Genomic DNA, 22,650 nt, shown 5'->3' on the forward strand with positions numbered 1-22,650 from the left:
CCTGTATCAGTTTGAAAACAGAATCAACACTGTATTTATCAGTGCAGTGCTAAAACTATTAAAATTTTCTCTTTCTCTCATCTTTGTCCTCTCTTTTTATCTTTACTTTCTATCTTTCTCCACAGCCCCTTTGGTTTTGGAATTTGCTGCAACCGTTATTTAACAGTTAATACTATGGAGAGGATGCTATCGCATTATCTGTAGTGCAAATGAAAATACTCTTTAAAAATATGGTCATATTATGCACGTTAGAAATATCATATTGGTGGATGTCTTGCATTTCTCAGACTAAGACTGTCAGGATATTGCGGAATGCTACACTGTGTCTGACTTGCTATGCCTGAGCTAACTTAATGGTGCAGTGCCATTATTCCTCACGTTGACAAGTACACAGGCACCAAAATAAAAGGTATTTAATATCACACGGTGGTATCATTACAGCCAGATATGGAAGATACCAAACGAACAGTGACAGCAGCCAAGTACTAAAAAACTATTTAAGAAAATAACTCTGGTAATGCAGCAGTTGAGATGCTCACTTCTCGCCAGTATGGCCATGAGGTGATGGGGCAAGGTCTCTGCTGGAGGAGTTGCACTGGGATAGAATTGTGACAATCATAGATTCCATTGACATATGTACAAGGACCATCCAAAGATGTAACTCTTCTCTGTGACCTTATGTTTCAGAATGTCCTGAGCCGACCAATGTCATTGCTATTGTTATTGGTTGCGTGGTGGGTGTGCTGCTGATTGGACTGCTAATTCTCTTGATCTGGAAGCTGGTGACTGAACTGTACGACAGAAGGGAATACAAAAAATTTGAAAAGGAGAGAGCAAAATCAAAGTGGAATGAAGTACGTAGAAATGTTTAGTTACACTTCATAACAAAGCTATACATTATTAAAATTGGTGTGCGAGTCATGTCCTCCCATTGAAACACTCCTATGTAAACAGTGCTTAGGGACTTCTGCATGTTAAATGTGTCCACAACTATGCGTTATGTTTGTATGTAACCTTTTTTCTGCAACAGGTATTATATTTTTTAATTGGATCTCCCTATTAATGTTACATTGGAACAACTGTTTTGAATCTATATGCAGTTGAAGGCTCTGTGCAACAGTATTTGTTTTCTCATACTGATTTATGTCAGCCATTTTTTCTAGGCTAGGAGGTAAACAGCCATGTATGTTTTGAATCTTTTAAAATTTTAATTTTGTACTACTTTTTAATTTATTTTCTCTAAACAGATTACAAATATAAATAAATATACTACAGCTGGCTCTGCTTGCCTAATAAAAGACAGACCTCAGGATATCCCAAAGTGATTTACAGCGGAGATCGATAGATTTTTGCTAGATAAGGGTGTAAAAAGATATGGAGCCAAGGCGGGTGGATGGAGTTAAGATACAGATCAGCCATGAATGGCAGAACAGGCTTGAGGGGCTGAATGGCCTACTCCTGTTCCTATAAATGCTGCCACATTGTTCTGACTAAAATTCCAAACTTTCATTAGTTTTTATAGGGTAAGTGTTCTTGGCCTCGATTTTAACTCCAGGCCAATGTTGGGCTAATGAGTGATAGCGTGAGTTAGAAATTCACCTGCTGCTCCAAAAATGAGGCCTGGGTATTTAAATCCCAGGCCTCGTTGACTGAATTTCCACCCACTCGGGCAGGTAGCATCAGAAAATCATAGAATCATAAAATGATACAGCACAGAAGGAGGTTGTTTGGCCAATCGTATCTGCTCCTTGAAAGAGCTATCCAATTAATCCCACTGCCCTACTCTTTTCTTAATAGCCCTGCAAATTTTTCCCCTTAAAGTATTTATCCAATTCCCTTTTGAAAGTTATTATTGAATTTGCTTCCACCATTCTTTCAGGCAGTGCATTCCAGAGAACAACTCGTTGCATAATTTTTTTTGTTGTCATGTTGGCTCTGGTTCTTTTGTCAGTTACCTTCAATCTGTGCCCTCTGGTTACCGATCCTTCGGTCACTGGAAATAGTTTCTCCTGATTTACTCTATCAAAACCCTCATGATTTTGAACACCTCTATTAAATCTCCTCTTAACCTTATCTGCTCTAAGGAGAACAACCCCAGTTTCTCCACATAACTGAAGTCTTTAATCCCTGGTACCATTCTAGTAAATCACCTCTGTACTTTCGCCAAGGCCTGATATCCTTCCTAAAGTGTGGTGCCCAGAATTGGACACAATACTCCAGCTGGGACCTAGCCAGTGAAGGTTAGGGGCAGATTACGGCATGAGAGGCATAAGCTTTCCTCCTGGCCCCACAAGGAAAGTAAAAAGAAATGTAAAACATTTTTGGGACTCTTTTAGCCCCGATCTGCTTTCTTGCTGGGTTAACCTGCTAGGAAACTCATTGGCGCTTTCCACTCCGGTAATAATTTCAGGTGGGTCCCAATGACGCCATTGGTAAATGACCTGGGTAATATTAACTGTCCACCTGTCTGGATTCCGTCAGGCAGGTAGTGTTAAAATCGCCCCTCCAAGTAGGTTTCAGTCTAATAACTGCCTAACCTCAACGTCCTCGAGTTACAGAACAATGCCAAAACTCAACAGAATAATTTATTCATTTTAACGTGAAATGGTACACGCTTTGGGCTTGATGGCAAAGTCTAGCATATAAAAGTTGAGATGGAATGGCGAGTCTATACAAAACCTTAATGAGACCACAGTTGCAGCAGTAGGTGCAGTTTTGGGCACTGCACTATGGGAAGGATTTGAGGCGATACAAAGTGTACATCACAGATTCACTTGGTCTGAGAAAATACGTATACGAAGAAAAACTTCTAATGAAACAGCTCCAATCTTTGAAAGGAGATTAGGCATGATTTGGTATTTGATGTTTGAAATTATGAAGGGATGAGACAAAGATAGAAACAGAGGGCTAGAAATTCATTATAGCCAAGAACTGGGCAGTGTTTAGACTAAAAATGATTAAGGAGCGCCAGTTGGAAATTGTCTAGGCTGCACGCAAAATTCGTCCTCACTCCTCATTAAAATGACTGCAGTCATGATTCTCATCTAAAAACCCAAGCTCATTGGCGTTGCACTGAAAAGATGGACAAATATCAGGGGCAGTCTAAATGCAAGTAATGATTGCCACAAGCTTTTCTCACTACTTGAAGGAGAGGTTCATTGATGCTGCAGCACTTCATTCTCAGCATTGTTGGGTGTGCAGCTGCCTCAACAACCATAAGGAGGAGGACAAGGAGCACTTATTTACAAATCCTGATGGTAGATCACCGCCCCAGGGAGAGAGCCCGCAGGTTTTACGATGAAGCTTTGGAGGCACTGGTTTTAGTGGTGGAGAGGCGGGCAGTCCTGTACCCGCCAACTGGCAGGAGGCACTCGCCACAGGTCTGCTGGACTATGTGGAAGGGCGTGGCACACCACGTCACGGGCAGCACTGTAGTCCCCAGTACCCACACCCAGTGCAGGAAGAAGTTTAACATGCTCACACGGGTGGTCATAAGAACATAAGACGTAGGAGCAGGAGTAGGTCATTTGGCCCCTCGAGCCTGCTCCGCCATTCAATAAGATCATGTCTGATCTGATCTTGGCCTCAACTCCACTTCCCTGCCCGCTCCCCATAACCCTTGACTCCCTTATCGTTCAAAAATTCTGTCTATCGTTACCTTAAATATATTCAATGACCCAGCCTCTACAGCTCTCTGGGGAAGAGAATTCCAAAGATTCACGACCTTCTGAGAGAAGAAATTCCTCATTTCCAATTTAAAAAGGTTTCCCCTTATTCTAAAATTATGCCCTCTAGTTCTAGATTCCCCCATGAGGGGAAACACCCTCTCTGCATCTACCCTGTCAAGCCCCTTCAGAATCTTATATGTTTCAATAAGATCCCCTCTCATTCTTCTAAACTCCAATGAGTATAGGCCCAACCTGCTCAACCTTTCTTCATAAGACAACCCCTTCATCTCCGGAATCAACCTCGTGAACCTTCTCTGAACTGCCTCCAATGCAAGTATATCCTTCCTTAAATAAGGAGATCAAAACTGTACGCAGTACTCCAGGAGTGGTCTCACCAACATCCTGTACAGTTGTAACAGGACTTCCCTACTTTTATACTCCATTCCCTTTGCAATAAAGGCCAACATTCCATTTGCCTTCCTAATTACTTGCTGTACCTGCATGCTAACTTTTTGTGATTCGTGTACAAGGACCACCAGATCCCTCTGTACCTCAGCATTTTGTAATCTCTCCCCATTTAAATAATAATTTGCCTTTTTTATTTTTCCTACCAGTGGATAACCTCGCATTTTCCCACATTAAACTCCATCCGCCAGATATTTGCCCACTCACTTAACCGATCTATATCCCTTTGGAGATTCTTTGCGTCCTCCACACAATTTGCTTCTCCCACCTATCTTTGTAGCATCAGCAAATTTGGCTACATTACACTCAGTCCCTTCATCCAAGTTATTAATATAGATTGTAAATAGTTGAGGCCCCAGCACCGATCCCTGCGGCACCCCACTAGTTAGTTTGCCAACCTGAAAATTACCCATTTATCCCGACTCTGTTTTCTGTTAGTTAGCCAATCCTCTATCCATCCATGCTAATATATTACCCCCCCAACCCCGTGAGCGCTTATCTTGTGTAGTAGCCTTTTATGTGGTACCTGATCGAATGCCTTCTGGAAATCCAAATACACGACATCTACTGGTTCCCCTTTATCCACCCTGCTCGTTACATCCTCAAAGAACTCCAGCAAATTTGTAAAACATGATTTGCCTTTCATAAAACCATGCTGACTCTGCTTGACTGGATTATGATTTTCTAAATGTCCTGCTACCACTTCCTTAATGATGGACTCCCGCATTTTCCCAATGACAGATGTTAGGCTAACTGGTCGATAGTTGCCTGCTTTCTGTCTCCCTCCTTTCTTAAATAGGGGTGTTACATTTGTGGTTTTCCAGTCCGTTGGGACCGCTCAAGAATTCAGGGAATTTTGGTAGATTACAACCAATGCATCCACTATTTCTGCAGCCACCTCTTTTAAGACTCTAGGATGCAGGGTCCAGGGGACTTGTCCACCTTTAGTCCCATAAGTTTCCCTAGTCCTTTCTCTCTAGTGATAGTGATTGTGATTGTTTTAAGTCCCCCCCCCCCCCCACCAATAGCCCCTTGATTATCCATTATTGGGATGCTTTTGGTGTGTTCTACCATGAAGACCGATACAAAATATTTGTTCAAAGTCTCCGCCATTTCCCCGTTTCCCATTATTAATTCCCCAGACTCATCCTCTAGGGGACCAATGTTTACTTTAGCTACTCTCTTCCTTTTTAAATACCTGTAGAAGCTCTTACTGTCTGTTTTTATATTTACTCTCTCATAAGCTATCTTCTCTCTCTTTATCATTTTTTTAGTTGTCCTTTGCTGGTTTAAAAAATTTTCCCAATCCTCTGGCCTTCCACTATTATTCGCAACATTGTATGACTTTGTTTTCAATTTGATACTATCCTTTACCTCCTTAGTTAGCCACGGATGGTTCATCCTTCTCTTACTTTCTTTCTCACTGGAATATATCTTTGCTGAGAGTTATGAAATATCTCCTTAAATGTTTGCCATTGCTTTTCTACAGTCTTACCCTGTACAGGAAACTTCGCGATATCCGGGACCGGCGTGATGCCGATATATGAAAACTTCCGGACAGACCAGCGCTAATTTTGAAGAATACGGAGGTTTTCATCTCCGTATCTGACAACAAACACTGTTGCTTAGCAACAACTTGTAAACAGTCGGCCCGTACCTTGGAAGCGTCTCTGTAGCTTAGCAACAGCTTCAGAGAGGCTTTCCAGAGACTGACTGTTTAACAAAATGCTAGGGGAAGAAAAAAAAACTAACAAAACGGCTGCTGATTTCTGCTGTTAGATCGAGGTTTCCGGTCATACAACCTCCGGATAAACCAAAGTTTCCTGTAATAATATTTTCCCAGTCCACTTTAACCAAGTCTGCCTTCACACCTTTGTAATTACCTTTTTTTAAGTTCAGGACACCAGTTTGAGACCTAGCTTTCTCACCCTCAAACTGAATTTGAAATTCTACCATGTTACCGAAACATAGAAGATAGGAGCAGGAGTAGGCCATTCGGCCCCTCGAGCCTGCCGTCCGCTACTCAATGCGATCATGGCTGATCATCCAAATCCAGTACCCGGTCTCTGCTTTCTCCCCTATGATCACTCTTCCCACCAACAATCTCTAGCTAGCAACACTCAACCCCACATCTTACACCTTGCACACAATGATAGCTATTCAGCTGTGATACGGCGTGAGACAGGGATGTTATGGTGGGGATGTGGTGAACTATGGGGGATCTTGGGTTTCATTCATGTGAATCAGAGTCTGATGAGCCGGTCACGGACAGGCCGTCCGGAAGGCCGATTGTCTCGTTGCTTCCGCCATAGATCCTGGAGAGCAAGGTCCACTGTCAGTATAGCCCCGATGACTTTTAGCAAGTGTTGTAGGTTGACGCTTTTCAGAAATAATGATGGAGTTTTGTACTTGCCACAACACTCCCTGATACCAAAGAACCTTGAAATGAATAAAGAAAACTCTTCAAGTAGCAGGAAGTAGCACACAGCCACTCAAACTTCAAAAACCTGGCAGGTCCGAGTGATAAGTGATGATCCCTTTAAATAGCGTCGCTGGAGCCGGCCACCTGAAGCTGTTGTTGTTTTCTCCAGCCGTAAGTTCATTGGCTCTAATGAAGTTGGGAGATCGGGCGTCAAGAAAGCGTTGCACACTCACTGACGTCATGATCTCCGTGATTGCGAGGTCCCCGGCGATCGTATTCAGTGGCAGCGCTACCGGCAACACCAATACGGCATGCAGCGCTGGAACCGGTGTCAGGTGGCATTAAAGCTCTATCTCGTGGCGCTAACGTGTGGCACAAACCACACTAATTTCTCCCTCAGAGTGTTTCCACTGGTAGAAGGATCTAGAACGAGGGGCCATAGATACAAGATTAAATTTTAAAAGTTTGCACAGAGAACAGAAGCAACTATTTTAGAGTGTTGCGAGGCTGTGGAATGCAGCGTTAGTGATTGAAGCAGAGACCATCTCAACATTTAAGAATAGGTTAGAAGGAAAGTGGAATATCGAAAGTGAGCCGGCACATGGGATTAGGACTACTGCTCACGAGGAAGATAAACACCAACAGGGACTAGTTGGACTGAACAACTTGTTTCCATGTTTTAATTACTATGCAATTCTAAGTTGTAATTTAGGTTGCTTTTAGCTCATTTTGAACTATGCACCCATCACAAATACATTGTAAAAACAGAGATCATCAATGCAAAAATAGGAAATTGAATAGCAAAGTAAAACTGACCTACACCCATCTATTGTCTTTGATAATGATCTTACTGTATTACATTATGGGGGTCAAGAATTTAATGTATTCACTAATTTAATTGTAAATATTTATATTAACACTGGTCTGCTGTAACATTGTTACAATAAATTTTCACACAAAGGAGAGCTAATCTATATTTTATCCAGAGAAAACTCAATGACCGATTTTGCCTAATTACATAATGGTACTCACAGTTTAACAAAAAAAGCTTGCCAGTATAGATGTATTATAGTAGATATGGATTGAAAGCTCCAAAGGAAGTTCAGCATTCAGAAAGCCAAGTATCAGTATCTAGAAATGGAAAATTGATTTGAATATTTCCCTTCACAAAACTACAGACGCAGTTGGTTTCCAGGCAGATCATTTGCGCGTCTGTATTAACATTTGCTAACATATGCCTGAATGCAAATAAACAATGAGACAGTTGAGAAACCTTAGATATCTATATATTAATCTTAATGACTGCAAGCACTTCCTGTCTGCAAAACCTTACTTCCTATTACCATGATTTTGTCACACCTTTAGGCCCACTTTTCCCAATATAAATTCCTGTATCCACATTTAGAATGTAAATTTGTCACACTTTAATTACACCCTCCTGGCAATGGTGGCACTTCAGCACTGTATGTCCCAATGACTCAGCATCTACTGCAGAGAAACTCTGATGCTCCAACAAACTCGACTACACTGCTGCAAATTTTGCTATTCAACCACAACTTGCTATACTTTTGTTTTATTTGTTTATGCGATCTGGGCGTCGCTTTGATACTGTGGCAGAATGTATGACTTTAAATAGTGGACTGAATGGGTATATATTTTATATTCTATATATTCATTATCTTATTAAATGTCATGGGCGATTAACTAGTTTTTAAAGGAAAATGGGTTTACATCATCAACTGGAGGTGAGCCAGATTAGTCCAAAATGGGAGGGTGGAACAAGTCAGCTTGTGAATTTCTCCATACCTATCATTGATTCAACTGAGACAGGATTAAGTGGTGTCAGATGAAATTGCTTTGTCTTGGTTTCCCAGATTATATTACTGGGTCTGACAATAGCCATTGAGCGGAGCCTAAACACCGGCATGGACTGGTTGGGCCAAATGGCCTGTTTCTGTGCTGTATACTCTATGTAATCTTCAGTAAGTGACATTTTCAGAAATTAGTTCTGACAAAAGGTCGTCGACCTGAAACGTTAACTCTGTTTCTCGCTCCACAGATGCTGCCTGACCTGCTGAGCATTTCCAGCATTTTCTGTTTTTATTTTCAGAAATTAACTGTTTTCCTATTTCTGTATGTCTCCATCAGGCTGATAATCCACTGTTTCAGAAGGCAACCACCACCGTTATGAACCCCAACTTCAATGAAAACTAAAGATTTGGATGGAGCTAGGAACCATTTTGCATATACCAAGCCTACGTTACAAAAGGACTAACTTTACAGCTTATTTTACATATTTTTTCTAAATTGTGAAGATCATTTGCTTTTACTTGATACAGTACCAGAAAAGTGCAGAAGAAAATGATTCTTCTGAAGGTACACTGTATGTGGGATAGTTCATTATTGTTGTTTTCAGCTGATAACTGAAGTATCAGGCAATAGGGATGAGGCCTTATCTCCCAAAAAATTGGAGCAAAATTCAAACCATTAAAATTGCTATTCAATTCCAATGTGAAATCTTGCCCAGTACCAAGTTGTGATGCTAAGTATTAATATTGGTGCCAAACTGCCAATAACAGACCTATAGGACCAGACACTGGTTGCAAAATGACAGCATTTGCATTAGCTGCTAGTGCCAATAGTGGATACCTAATGTCGAAATATGAATACTGTTCCCAAATGCCCGTGCTAGTTTTCCATACCCAGTCCAGTTGCCAGTACCTGATTTGTGATACCAGTGTCAAAGTAATTGTTTCAGATGCAGTGTTGCAAACTTGATAAACTCTGACAGTTCTGTCATTTTCTTCTGGTATAGCTTGATATTTCACAATCAAATGTAGATCAGCCAAACAGAATAAGATTGAATCCATAAGTTATTTATTAATTCTATATTGTTGAAAAATAACACTCCTGACATACATCCTTATTTGTAGATCACTTAAATAGCAGTTGTCTGCTGCCTTGTGCATCTCATCTCTTGTACTTTCATCCATTTTTCTTTTATTACCAATAGACCTCCCCGGTGAGTGAACGAACAGCTCACCTTGGGATTGACCCAAGTCACAACCATTTTTCATCGATGGACATGAGGCAAAAACAAAAATCTTGTATAAAATAATGGAAATAAATTGTGGCTGATCGTTGGCCTCAAGCAAGTGATAGTGGTTTTCTTCAACTGAAGATAACTAATAACCATTACTTCTGGTGATATATACAGCACTTGGTCTGGTATTTTTTTTTTTTTTTTTTTAAAGTCCCACCACCAACAGAAGCACATCTATCCCAGTTTCTGTAAATATATTTTCAATGGCATCTTTATACACGCTATGGCAATTTTATTTAATTTTGTTTATTCTTTTGTTTGTAAAACTAACACTTGCATGTAACCAGTTGTTATTGCTACAACTCACCTCCATTGGTGCTATGGTAATCATGGCTTACAACTTGCACTCCTGTGCCATAACAAGAATATGGAGGTGTATAAGACACAAGACAACTCCTGCTCTCCAACTTGTAGGAATGCAGGAGCAGTTTATTATCTCCAAATGTTTTAGGGCTTTAAATTATTAAATTGATATATGAGAAGAGTCCTCTGAATTAAGAGTTGTTTATGTCCACATTTAATCAGTACAGAAATCAATCATACTTGAAGACACATGACAAGTAGATGTCAATTTACACTCTCCATTGTACAGTTTATAACTGCACTTTTGTACAGAAGCGTTTGTGTTTGGAGTTTTGGATTTCTGTGTAAAACTTCTCCTAATGTATATTGTACAGAGTTCACAGCAGAGACAGCTATGCCTAGGTTTAAACATGTTAACTCCAGGCATGCTTCATCTGCTCTCCTCCTTGATGTGTAAACTGCTGTACTTTCTCGTGATATTGCTGGGAAAGAGGTTCAGAGCAGTAAAGATGAGCACCACCACAAACTCCACTCCTTTGTCACTGACTCCATCCCCTACATTGCCACTGATACAGGCTTAACTAGACTGTTCACAACCTTGGTGTCCTATCCAACCCTAGGCTGTGTCTGATCCAATATCCTCTGTCACCTACTTCAACCTCTATAACATTACCCATTTTCATCCATCCAGCGCATGCTGAAACAGGCATACGTGCCTTCATCTCCATTACTCCAAAGCTCTCCTTGCTAGCCTTCCATTCTTCACCCTCCATAAACTTCAGCTCATCTAAAACTCTGCTGCTCATATTCTATCCCAAATAAGTTATGCTGTTTTCAGTCCATCCTCACTGACTTAAATTGGTTCCAGTACCGCAACGCCTCAAATTAAAAAATTCCTGTCCTCATGGCCACAGCCCTCCTCTCATCTCCGATCTCACCATTCCTCTCGACTCGACACTCTTCCTTGTACATTCTCCACTCCATTCTTCCCATCTTTGGTGGCTGTGACTTCAACTAGCTAGGTCCGACTCTCTAATTCTGCTTCTCTATCTCCCTTTCTTTCTTTAAAGCCCTCCTTAAAAGCTTTTGGTCGTCCTTCCTAATCTCCCCTCCTTTGGTTCAGTGTCGTTTTTCCTCCTGGTCCTGTGTAGCACCTTGGTACGTTCCTCCACATGAAAAGTGCTATATAAACGCTCCTAAATTACCAACAATTGCAACTTTCCTTTGCTATATTTCTCAAGTTTTAGTTTTTAGCCAAATGTCAAAATGGTGACAGTCCTACTTTGATGTATTGCTGACAGTGTCAGCTTTTGTGGTTTGGACTAGGAAGGCATGAAAAGCAAATTCTTGAAGTAGGTTAAAATAGAAACCAATGCTGAATTTCTCATTGGGCAAATTTAACTATAACTTTGTGTAACCAGTTGCAATAGTGACATTGCTCTACATAATGTCACGCCAAGAGGGAAATTATTGCTCTGGTGGATGTAAATCTCCAGAATATGGTCATTTGGATTTTCTAAAGAGGATTCCCTGGAAACAAGAAACATTTTTTTCTTTCCCACCAACTCTGCCAAAAGGTACTGCTCAAGATATTATCAGTACAGGTGACTGCATTGTCATGGGTAGATTTGACACTCCAGCATCTTCACTCGAAGGTAGATAAACTCCAACTGCCACTGAAATTGAACATTTCACACAAAGTATGCCACACACAGCGCTTCAGTACATTTGTTGGGTAATCAAAGTATTGAAACTTTGCTCGACGCTCTATAAAATCATACCCTAGGAGTTTGGAGATTTACAAAGACATGGAGAAACGCTTAACAAACAGTATTAAAAATAGCAAGGAGCCTTGAGCGCTTAATTATTTCATTGTTGAATAAAATCATTGGGAGCTTTAAAAATATTCCTGTTGCCTATTGTATAATATTGGCCAAAATAAATGTCTATTTTAAACTAAAGTTAAATTTTGTGAAGAAAAATTGAAGAAATAAACAATGTAACTCAGTGTCTCGTGAATAAAGAGAAACATTGTAATTTGCACGTCTTTTTCTCTGGTACAGTTCCCAATGGTCAATGAGCTGAAACAGAACAAAGAGAAGTAATTTTGTAAACAGAATCTGATCCAGGATGATAAATTTCATGTGGGTAATGGAAAAGAAATGGTGTAACCTCTGTAAATGGACATGGAGATCTTTTGCTTGACGTGACTCACTGCAGGACAATTCTTCTTAGAGAATCATCAAAAGTAGGGACCACAGAAATAAGTGTGTATTGTGTGAACTGTGGAGGATAGATAAGAAAATATTAAATCTGTAGTCAGTTTTTTGTTATTAAAGCATTGCAGGGAGAGCCCACAAAGCCTTTAAGTAGAATATGCTCACGTGGCCAGAAAAGAATCCAAATGATTCCCAATACTAACCCTTATGAAGGAAAGGCACCATAGAAAGAGGAGCTTTCTTTTGAAGGGAAGTGAATTTTTCAGCTTCTATTTATGGCTGTATTTACTGTGCTTTAGTAAAAGCTTTGTGTGGTCTGGACACCTGCTATGGACTCATATCCTGCTTGTTTGTGAGTGCACCACAATGCAACAGTCGCCAGAGAGAGCCTGGTTAAGGCACGTGTTTGTGACCGTTTGGGACTAGCCAATCCTGATGAGGGTACCATAGTAAAGGAGTTAGAAAAGATTAGGTTGGGAAACCTAATTAAATCAACAACTGGAAGTGTGTTAGAAATAGGGCACAGCCAGGGCTAATTTGTGATTAACTGCGAGAGAGAAATAAGGTCAGGCCAGAATACAGGTTTAGATCCAATTTAAGAATAAACACACATTGGAAAATAAAGAATCCCAATTATTTGGAGAGGGGCGACCTCTAAGGAGTAAGAGCTCCACTTCTGCATTGAGAACATAGGGCAGGAATGCTTCAGCTGTACCGAGCTGTGGTTGGTCTGACACCTGAAAGTAAAGCAGAAAATGTTTTATTATTTTACAACAGGGAGTTCGCAGGAAGGAGCATTAAATACTCATTTGTGTATAGTTGAAAGAAAAGCAATTTAAATTTTAAAGATGGGCTCTCATTGCTCAATTATTGCCATTTGCAGGATAGATCCCCCAGGATTACAGTGAAGCACCTCAAGTTTTACTTAAGAAGGAATTTAGCCAGTTCTGGAAAAGCTAGAGCGGTTCTCTAATTAAACAAGACCAGACCAGGAACAAGCCCAAAGGCAAACGTGAGGATATCAATCTTAATTGTCTAATGCAATGCAAGACGCGATTAATCTATGAAATGGGACAGATAATACCCCTTACTGGGGTAACAGTTCTCTGAAGCAAATGCATCTTTCCAGACAAGGAGCTCTGGTACCAAAAGCAGCAGTGGAATCTCAGTTCACCTGCTGTTGTAATTATTTAACTTTGTTTAAATGGTAGCATGGAACATTTGGACCTGTACAAAATTTGATGTGTAGGACTGGGAATTAGTATATTTTTGGGATGTTGTTTAGTGGGGAAGAGGAGAAGAGAAAATTGTGCTGGATAAAAACAAATTTTATTTAACTTAAATTACAAAAGCTGTGAGTTCTAGTCACATGAGATGTTTGGATGTATCCATATAAATCAAAGTCTTGCATCTAACAAATATCTGTTGCAACATACCTTTCAAAGGCATCACACCTGAAAGTGTGGCTTCAGAGGCGTGTACCCAAGGGCATCACGTCTTCAGGACAAAAATTTGCAATTGGCTAAAATGAAGCTTATCTGTCAAATTACTAATCAATTGACTAAACCTAAAAGAATCAAAATTCAGTTAGTAGACACCAACAACAAACAAGTAAGCAACGAAAAACTGAGCTCCATTTCCACCCCCCACAACACTAAAATTTCCAAACTGGTGAAATACAGAAACTTGCCAATCGAATGACTCAAATAAATGTGAATTTTCAGCTAACTTGCGTAACCCTTCTGCCTGTGTACTTTTGGCTTATCTGTTCTTCCCACGTGTTTTGTGGCCTGCTGAGAGGTGAAGCAAGACAGTGAAAGAAAGCAGGTGGTAAACAAGGAAAGTTTGAGAACAAGCAGTAAAACACCAGAATAAGCAAGAGATGGAAGAAAACAAGAGAAAGCAAGTAGTGAAGGAGACAGACAAAAGTGATGGGGGGGGACAGTGGGATAGAGGAAGGAAAGGAGGAGGAGGAAGAGAAAGAGGAGACCCTTTTGCATTCTTACCAGTACCCTTAATCAGATGGGTCACGAGAGGCTGATATGGGCTCATTTGGAAAATTTCAGAACGACTGGATTAGCTAATTTTTGATATTTATAATCAAGGATGGACATAAGTGAGCAAGCCGAGAGCAAAGGCAGGCTTAAAAATATTTTTAAAATCAAATATTTTTGCTGTGAGCTTCATCCTGCTGATTACCACCTACCGCCCTCCCTCAGCTGATGAATCAGTACTCTGCCATGTTGAACACCACATGGAAGAAGCACTGAGAGTAGCAAGGGCACAGACTGTACTCTGGGTGGGGGACTTCAATGTCCATCACCGAGAGTGGCTCGGTAGCACCACTACTGACTGAGCTGGCCAAGTCCAGAAGGACATAGCTGCCAGTCTGGGCCTGCGACCGGTGATGAGAGAACCCACACGAGGGAAAAACCTACCTGACCTCGTCCTCACCAATCTACCTGTCGCAGATGCATCTGTCCATAACAGTATTGGTAGCAGTGACCACCGCACAGTCATTGTGGAGACAAAGTCCCATCTTCACACTGAGAACACCCTCCATCGTGTTGTGTGGCATTACCACCGTGCTAAATGGAATAGATTCAGATCAGATCTAGCAGTTGAAAACTGGACATCCATGAGGCGCTGGGGGTCATCAGCAGCAGCAAAACTGTAAACACATGGCCCGGCATATCCCTCACTCTACCATTACCATCAAGCCAGGGAATCAACCCAGGTTCAATAAGGAGTGTAGAAGAGCATGCCAGGAGCAGCACCAGGCGTACCTAAAAATGAGGTGCCAACCTGGAGAAGCTGCAATGCAGGACTATATGCATGCTAAAAAGCGGAAGCAGCATGCTATAGACAGGGCTAAGCGATCCCACAATCAACAGATCAGATCAAAGCTCTGCAGTCGTGAATGGTGGTGGACCATTAAATAACAACATGGAGGAGGCTCCATGAATATCCCCACCCTCAATGATGGTGGAGCCCAGCACGCGAGTGCAAAAGACAAGGCTGAAGCGTTTGCAACCATCTTCAGCCAGAAGAGCAGAGTGGATGATCCATATCGGCCTCCTCCTGAGGTCCCCACTATCACAGAAGCCAGCCTTCAGCCAATTCGATTCACTCCATGTGATATCAAGAAATGGCTGAGCGCACTGGATACAGCAAAGGCAATGGGCCCTGACAACACCCGGCAATCGTGCTGAAGACTTGTGCTCCAGAACTAGCCGCACCTCTAGCCAAGCTGTTCCAGTACAGTTACAACACTGGCATCTATCCGACAATGTGGAAAACTGCCCAGGTATGTCCTGTCCACAAAAAGCAGGACAAATCCAATCCAGCCAATTACCACTCCGTCAGTCTACTCTCAATCATCAGCAAAATGATGGAAAGTGTCATCGACAGTGCTATCAAGCGGCACTTACCACTAACCTGCTCACTGATGCCCAGTTTGGGTTTCGCCAAGACCACTCGGCTCCAGACGTCATTACAGCCTTGGTCCAAACATGGACAAAGGAGCTGAATTCCAGAGGAGAAGTGAGTGCGACTGCCCTTGACATCAAGGCAGCATTTGACCGAGTGGCATCAAGGAGCCCTAGTAAAACTGAAGTCAATGGGAATCAGGGGGGGAAACTCTCCACTGGCTGGAGTCATACCTAGCACAAAGGAAGATGGTTGTGGTGATTGAAGGTCAATCATCACAGCCCCAGGACATCGCTGTAGGAGTTCCTCAGGGCAGTGTCCTAGGCCCAACCATCTTCAGCTGCTTCATCAATGATCTTCCCTCCAACATAAGGTCAGAAATAGGGATGTTCACTGATGACTGCACAGTGTTCAGCGCCATTCACAACTCCTCAGATATTGAAGCAGTCCATGCAACAAGACCTGGACGACGTTCAGGCTTGGCCTGATAAGTGGCAGGTAACATTCGCGCCGCTCAAGTGCCAAGCAATGACTAGCTCCAAAAAGCGAGACTCTAACCACCGCCTCTTGACATTCAATGGCATTACCATCGCCGAATCCCTCAACATCCTGGGGGTCACAATTGACCAGAAACATAACTGGACCAGCCACATAAATACTGTGGCAACAAGAGCAGGTCAAAGGCTGGGTATTCTGCGGCGAGTGTCTCACCTCCTGACTCCCCAAAGCCTTTCCATCATCTACAAGGCACAAGTAAGAAGTGTGATGGAATACTCTCCACTTGCCTGGATGAGTGCAGCTCCAACAACACTCAAGAAGCTCGACACCATCCAGGACAAAGCAGCCCGCTTGATTGGCACCCCATCTACCACCTTAAGCATTCACTCCCTCCACCACCACCGAACCGTGGCTGAGGTGTGTACCATCTACAAGTTGCACCGCAGCAACTTGCCAAGGCTTCTTCGGCAGCACCTCCCAAACTTGCGACCTCTTCCACTTAGAAGGACAAGAGCAGCAGACACATGGGGACACCTCCACCTCCAAGCGTATATAAGTGAAGTATATCGCCGTTCCTTCATCGTCGCTGCGTCAAAATCCTGGAACTCCCTCCCTAACAGCACTGTGGGAGTACCTTCACCACATGGACTGCAGCGGTTCAAGGCGGCGGCTCACCACCACCTTCTCAATGGCAATTAGGGATGGGCAATAAATGCTGGCATTGTCAGCGATGCCCACATCCCATAAACTAATTTTTTAAAAAGGATGTTGCTCTAACTAAATTAGGAGGGGCAGGTGTGGGCAATCCTAAGAGCTGCAATGACCATACTGTAACCGCAGTTGCTTTCCTCCAGCACCTCTAGATTATGGAAGAGAAAAAAAGTGTTACTGGAAGGGTTTTTTTTTTTGTCACAGGAGATCAGCAATATTAGGACACATTTTTTGTTAAATGGTATAGCGCTTCTGTCACCACAAATCAGCGTACCCTGTGATTCACGATGAAATTCATTAGTATTCCTTTAAAAGGGATCCTGTGACAGTAACTGCAACCTAAAACTGGAAAACTCTTTCCAATACAATCTAAAGGCTCTTATATTCAGCCTACAGACTCAAATCACTGACTGCCCCAATGACTTAACCTTGCAGTTATGCATTAAAGTTCTGTTTTCTAAACATGGCAGTAGGACCTAGTCGTTCATAACTTAAAGCTGTGGAACAATATACTTAAAACTGCTATCATAATCCTATCCCTTTACAGCCATGGGCTGGCTTCAGATACATTGGTGCGCACATCACACCGAAACCCATCATCCTGTACAAAAGGAATATTCTCCTACTAACACAATTCTGCCACTCTTCTAAATAAATATGTGGCTCAATTACATATGGGACATTTGTCAATCAGAATAAGTGATGTTTACCTCTGCTGGAGCTGTGGAAATAGGAGGCAGTCTGGGGCATGTTCTTTGGGACTCACTCAACACAAACTATTCACTCAGTGCAACAACCTACCTACTGGTGATCATGTTAGTTGGAGTCAATGGTCATGAGTAGCATCGACCCCGACCAACATGATCACTAATATGGTATAAACTAATTTGGCAGGGGATGGGCACCAGGATGCAACATTAGAAAGGGGAAATAAAGTGCTCAAAGGATTGGGAGAGGCAGAGAGCACGAAAGTAAGAAATAGTAAGGTATTAGGGGGGGTCAAACTAAGAGAGAATACAGGATGGTCTAAGATGGGTTTACAGTGTATGTATGTGAACACATGAAGCGTAGTAAACAAGGTAAATGAGCTGCAGGCACAATTAGCCACATAGGAATATGATGATGTGGCAATAACTGAGACCTGGCTCAAAAAAGGGCAGGATTGGGTATTAAATATTCCTCATTATAAGGTATTCAGGAAAGACACCGACGGCAGCAGTGAGAGCAGCCATGGGTGGAGACCGAGGAGTTAAGGAGTGGAGAGAGAGAGAGAGAAAGAGAGAGCGGCCCAGCGGCGGCAGCAGCGAGAGCGGCCCTGGGTGGAGACTGAGCGCGAAGACCGAGAAGTTAAAGGGCGGGGAGCGAGAGTAGCCCAGACACACCGGCGGCAGCGGCCCTGGGTGGAAACTGAGCGCGAAGACCGAGGAGTTAAAGGGCGGGGAGTGAGAGTAGCCCAGACACCGGCGGCAGCGGCGAGAGCGGCCCTGGGTGGAGACTAAGTGCGGAGACCGAGGAGTTAAGGAGTGGAGAGAGGGTGCGGCCCAGACACACCGGCAGCAGCAGCGAGAAGTAAAAAGTAATCGAAGTGTGACGTCACCAGAAAGCAGGTAAGTGATTGGTTGGTGAGTATTTCTCTCTTTTTTCCCAAACTTAGTTTTTGTGGTTTAAAGTTTCTAGGGTTTCTGTTGTGTAGCAGGGAGTGGTAGTAAACAAGGGCCCTTGAGTATATCATTTAATTGTAGTGTAATTAGTGGTATTGATTTGATTTAATTTAATTTGAATTAATTAAAGGGTAAGTCATGGCAGCACAACTCGGTCCCGTGGCATGCTCTTCCTGCATTATGTGGGAAATCAGGGACATTACCTGTGTCCCTGACGACCATGTGTGCGGGAATTGTATCCAGCTGCAGCTACTGACAGACCGCATTGTGGCGCTGGAGCTGCGAATGGATACATACTGGAGCATTTGCGATGCTGAGGACATCATGGCTAGCACGTTTAGGGAGTTGGTCACACCGCAGGTGACCACCAGGCAGAGTAGAAGGCACAGGCAGGAAGTGCAGGGGTCCCCTGTGGCCATCCCCCTTTCAAACAGATATACCACTTTGGATATTGTTGAGGGAGATGGCTTATCGGGGGAAGGCAGCAGCAGCCAACTTCCTGGCACCATGGGTGGTTCTGCTGCACAGGACGGGAGGAAAAAGAGCTGGAGAGCTATAGTGATAGGGGATTCTATTGTAAGGGGAATAGATAGGCGTTTCTGCGGCCGCAAACGAGACTCCAGGATGGTATGTTGCCTCCCTGGTGCAAGGGTCAAGGATGTCTCCGGGCGGCTGCAGGGCATTCTGGAGGGGGGAGGGTGAACAGCCAGTTTTCGTGTTGCATATAGCTACCAACGATATAGGAAAAGCTGAATATAGGAAGTTAGGAGGCAAATTAAAAAAATAGGACCTCAAGGGTAGTAATCTCAGGATTGCTACCAGTGCCACATGCTAGTCAGAGTAGAAATAGAAGGATATTTCAGATGAATATGTGGCTAGAGGAATGGTGCAAGGGGGAGGGATTCAAATTCCTGGGACATTGGAACCAGTTCTGGGGGAGGTGGGACCAGTGCAAACTGGACGGTTTGCACCTGGGCAGGACTGGGACTGATGTCCTGTGGGGTGGTGGTGGGGGGGAGAGTGGGAGTGGGAAGTGTTTGCTAGTGCTGTTGGGGAGGGTTTAAACAAAAATGGCACGGGGTTGGGAACCTGTGCAAGGAGACAGAGGAAAGGGAAGCAAGACTAGAAACAAAAGACAGGGAGGAGAAAAAGTGGAAGGTAGAGAAATCAAGGTTGTAAATCAAACAGGGCCACAGTAAATAAGAATTCTAAAAGGACTAAGTGTTAAAAAATCAAGCCTGAAGGCTTTGTGTCTTAATGCAAGGAGCATTCGTAATAAGGTGGACGAATTAGCTGCGCAAATAGATGTAAACGGATATGATATAATTGGGATTATGGAGACATGGCTCCAGGGTGACCAAGACTGGGAATTCAACATCCAGGGGTATTCAATATTCAGGAAGGACAGGAAAAAAGGAAAAGGAGATGGGGTAGCATTGCTGTTTAAAGAGATTAACACAATAGTAAGGAAGGATATTAGCTCTGATGAGGTGGAATCTGTATGGGCAGAGCTGAGAAATACCAAGGGGCAGAAAATGTTAGTGGGAGCTGTATACAGACCCCCAAACAGTAATGCTGAGGTTGGGGATGGCATTAAACGGGAAATTAGAGAGGCGTGCAATAAGGGCACAACAGTTATCATGGGTGACTTTAATCTACATATAGATTGGGCTAACCAAATTAGTAACAATACTGTGGAGGAGGAATTACTAGAGTGTATACGGGATGGTTTCCTGGACCAATATGTTGAGGAACCAACTAGAGATCAGGCCATCTTAGACTGGGTATTATGTAATGAGAAACAATTAATTAGCAATCTTGTTGTGAGAGGCCCCTTGGGGAGGAGCGATCATAATATGATGAATTCTTCATTAAGATGGAGAGTGAAGTAGTTGACTCAGACTAGGGTCCTGAATTTAAATAAAGGAAACTACGATGGTATGATACACGAGTAGGCTAGGATGGATTGGGGAATGTTACTTAAAGGGTTGACGGTGGCTAAGCAATGGCAAACATTCAAAGATCGCATGGATGAACTACAGAATTTGTTCATCCCTGTTTGGCATAAAAATAAAACAAAAAAGGTGACTCAACCGTGGCTAACAAGGGAAATTAGGGATAGCATAAAATCCAAGGAGAGGACATATAAATTGGCCAGAAAAAGCAGCATACCTGAGGATTGGGAGCAGTTTAGGATTCAGCAAAGGAGGACAAGGATTAATTAAGAGGGGGAAAATAGATTGAGAGTAAGCTTGCTGGGAACATAAAAACTGACTGTAAAAGCTTCTAAAGATATGTGAAGAGAAAAAGATTGGTGAAGTCAAGCATAGGTCCCTTGCAGTCAGAATCAGGGGAATTTATAATGGGGAACAAAGAAATGTCTGACCAATTAAATACATACTTCGGTTCTGTCTTCACAAAGGAGGACACGAATAATCTCCCAGAAATGTCAGGGAACATAGGATCTAATGAGAGGGAGGAATTGAATGAAATCAGTATTTGTAGGGAAATGGTATTAGGGAAATTGACGGCATTGAAGGCCGATAAATCCCCAGAGCCTGATGGTCTACATCCCAGGGTACTTAAGGAAGTGGCCCTAGAAATAGTAGATGCATTGCTGGTCATCTACCAAAATTCTATAGACTCTGGAACAGTTCCCATGGATTGGACGGTAGCTAATGTAACCCCACTATTTAAAAAAGGTGGTAGAGAGAAAATGGGGAATTATAGACCGGTAAGCCTGACATCAGTAGTGGGGAAAATGCTAGAGTCCATTATAAAAGATGTAATAGAAGAGCACTTGGAAAACAGTGACAGGATCGGACAAAGTCAACATGGATTTACAAAAGGTGAATCATGCTTGACTAATCTACTGGAATTTTTTGAGGATGTAACTGGTAAAATAGATAAGGGAGAACCAGTGGATGTGGTGTATTTGGACTTTCAGAAGGCTTTCGATAAGGTCCCGCATAAGAGATTAGCCTGTAAAGTTAAAGCACATGGGATTGGGGGCAAGGTACTGTCTTGGATAGAGAACTGGGTGGCAGACAGGAAGAAAAGAGTTGGAATAAACGGGTCTTTTCCCGAGTGGCAGGCAGTGACTAGTGGGGTACCGCAGGGATTGGTGCTAGGACCCCAGCTAGTCACAATATATAAAATGATGATCTAGACGAGGGAACTAGATATAATATCTTCAAGTTTGTAGACGACACAAAGCTGGGTGGGCGTGTGTGCCGTGAGGAGGATGCAGAGAAACTCCAGTACGATTTGGACAGGTTGGGTGATTGGGCAGATGCATGGTAAATGCAGTATAATGTGGAAGTTATCCACTTCAGTGGCAAAAACAGGAAGACAGATTATCTGAACGGCAATTGATTGGGAAAAGGGGAAGTACAACGAGACCTGGGTGTCCTTGTGTACCAGTCGCTGAAGGTAAGCATGCAGGTGCAGCAGGCGGTTAAGAAGGCAAATGGTATGTTGGCCTTCATAGCAAGAGGATTCGAGTACAGGAGCAAGGATGTCTTGCTGCAGTTGTACAGGGCCTTGGTGAGACCACATCGAGTATTGTGTGCAGTTTTGGTCGCCTTATCTGAGGAAGGATGTTCTTGCCATGGAGAGAGTGCAGCGAAGATTCACCAGACTGATACCTGGGATGGCAGGAATGACGTATGAAGAGAGGGTCAATTAGGCTTATATTCGCTAGAGTTTAGAAGAATGAGAGGGGATCTCATTGAAACTTATAAAATTCTAACAGGACTAGACAGAATAGATGCAGGAAGGATGTTCCCGATGGCGGGGGAGTCCAGAACCAGGGGTCACAGTCTAAGGATAAGGAGTAAGCCATTTAGGACGGAGATGAAGAGGAATTTCTTCACATAGAGAGTGGTGAACCTGTGGAATTCTCTGCCACACAGGGCAGTTGAGGTCAATTCATTAAATATATTCAAGAAGGAGTTGGATATATTTCTTGAGGCTAAAGGGATCAAGGGATATGGGGAGAAGGCAGGGACAGGGTACTGAGTTTGGATGATCAGCCATGATCTCATTGAATGGCGGAGCGGGCTCGCGGGGCCGAATGGCCTACTCCTATCTTCTATGTTTCTATATGGAAGGAAACATATGGGGTGGGGTGGCAGTATTGGTTAAGGAGAACTGGAGAGGGAGGATATCC

At 42.9% G+C, this 22,650-nt stretch overlaps 1 protein-coding gene and 1 long non-coding RNA gene across 3 annotated transcripts in view; one reads left to right on the forward strand and one right to left on the reverse strand.

The window, feature by feature from the left end:
* itgb2 (integrin, beta 2) overlaps positions 1-12,004 on the forward strand; it is a 100,172-nt gene extending 88,168 nt beyond the window's left edge. Inside the window, exons 15-16 of the mRNA XM_085985541.1 lie at positions 688-854; positions 8,704-12,004. Coding sequence (XP_085841667.1) covers positions 688-854; positions 8,704-8,769 — 233 coding nt within the window. The 3' untranslated portion in view covers positions 8,770-12,004. The remainder of the gene's footprint in view (positions 1-687; positions 855-8,703) is intronic.
* The window catches only part of LOC147120036 (uncharacterized), a 51,850-nt gene continuing 29,591 nt past the window's right edge, over positions 392-22,650 (reverse strand). For both annotated transcript variants that reach the window (XR_015078116.1, XR_015078115.1), the window contains exons 2-3: positions 7,588-7,686; positions 392-791 (exon numbers count right to left, since the gene is read on the reverse strand). This is a non-coding gene — a long non-coding RNA (uncharacterized LOC147120036). The remainder of the gene's footprint in view (positions 792-7,587; positions 7,687-22,650) is intronic.

This window comes from Somniosus microcephalus, chromosome 4, assembly GCF_052327205.1.
Source record: "Somniosus microcephalus isolate GS21.2 chromosome 4, FLI_Smic_1.0, whole genome shotgun sequence".
Lineage (NCBI taxonomy): Eukaryota > Metazoa > Chordata > Chondrichthyes > Squaliformes > Somniosidae > Somniosus > Somniosus microcephalus.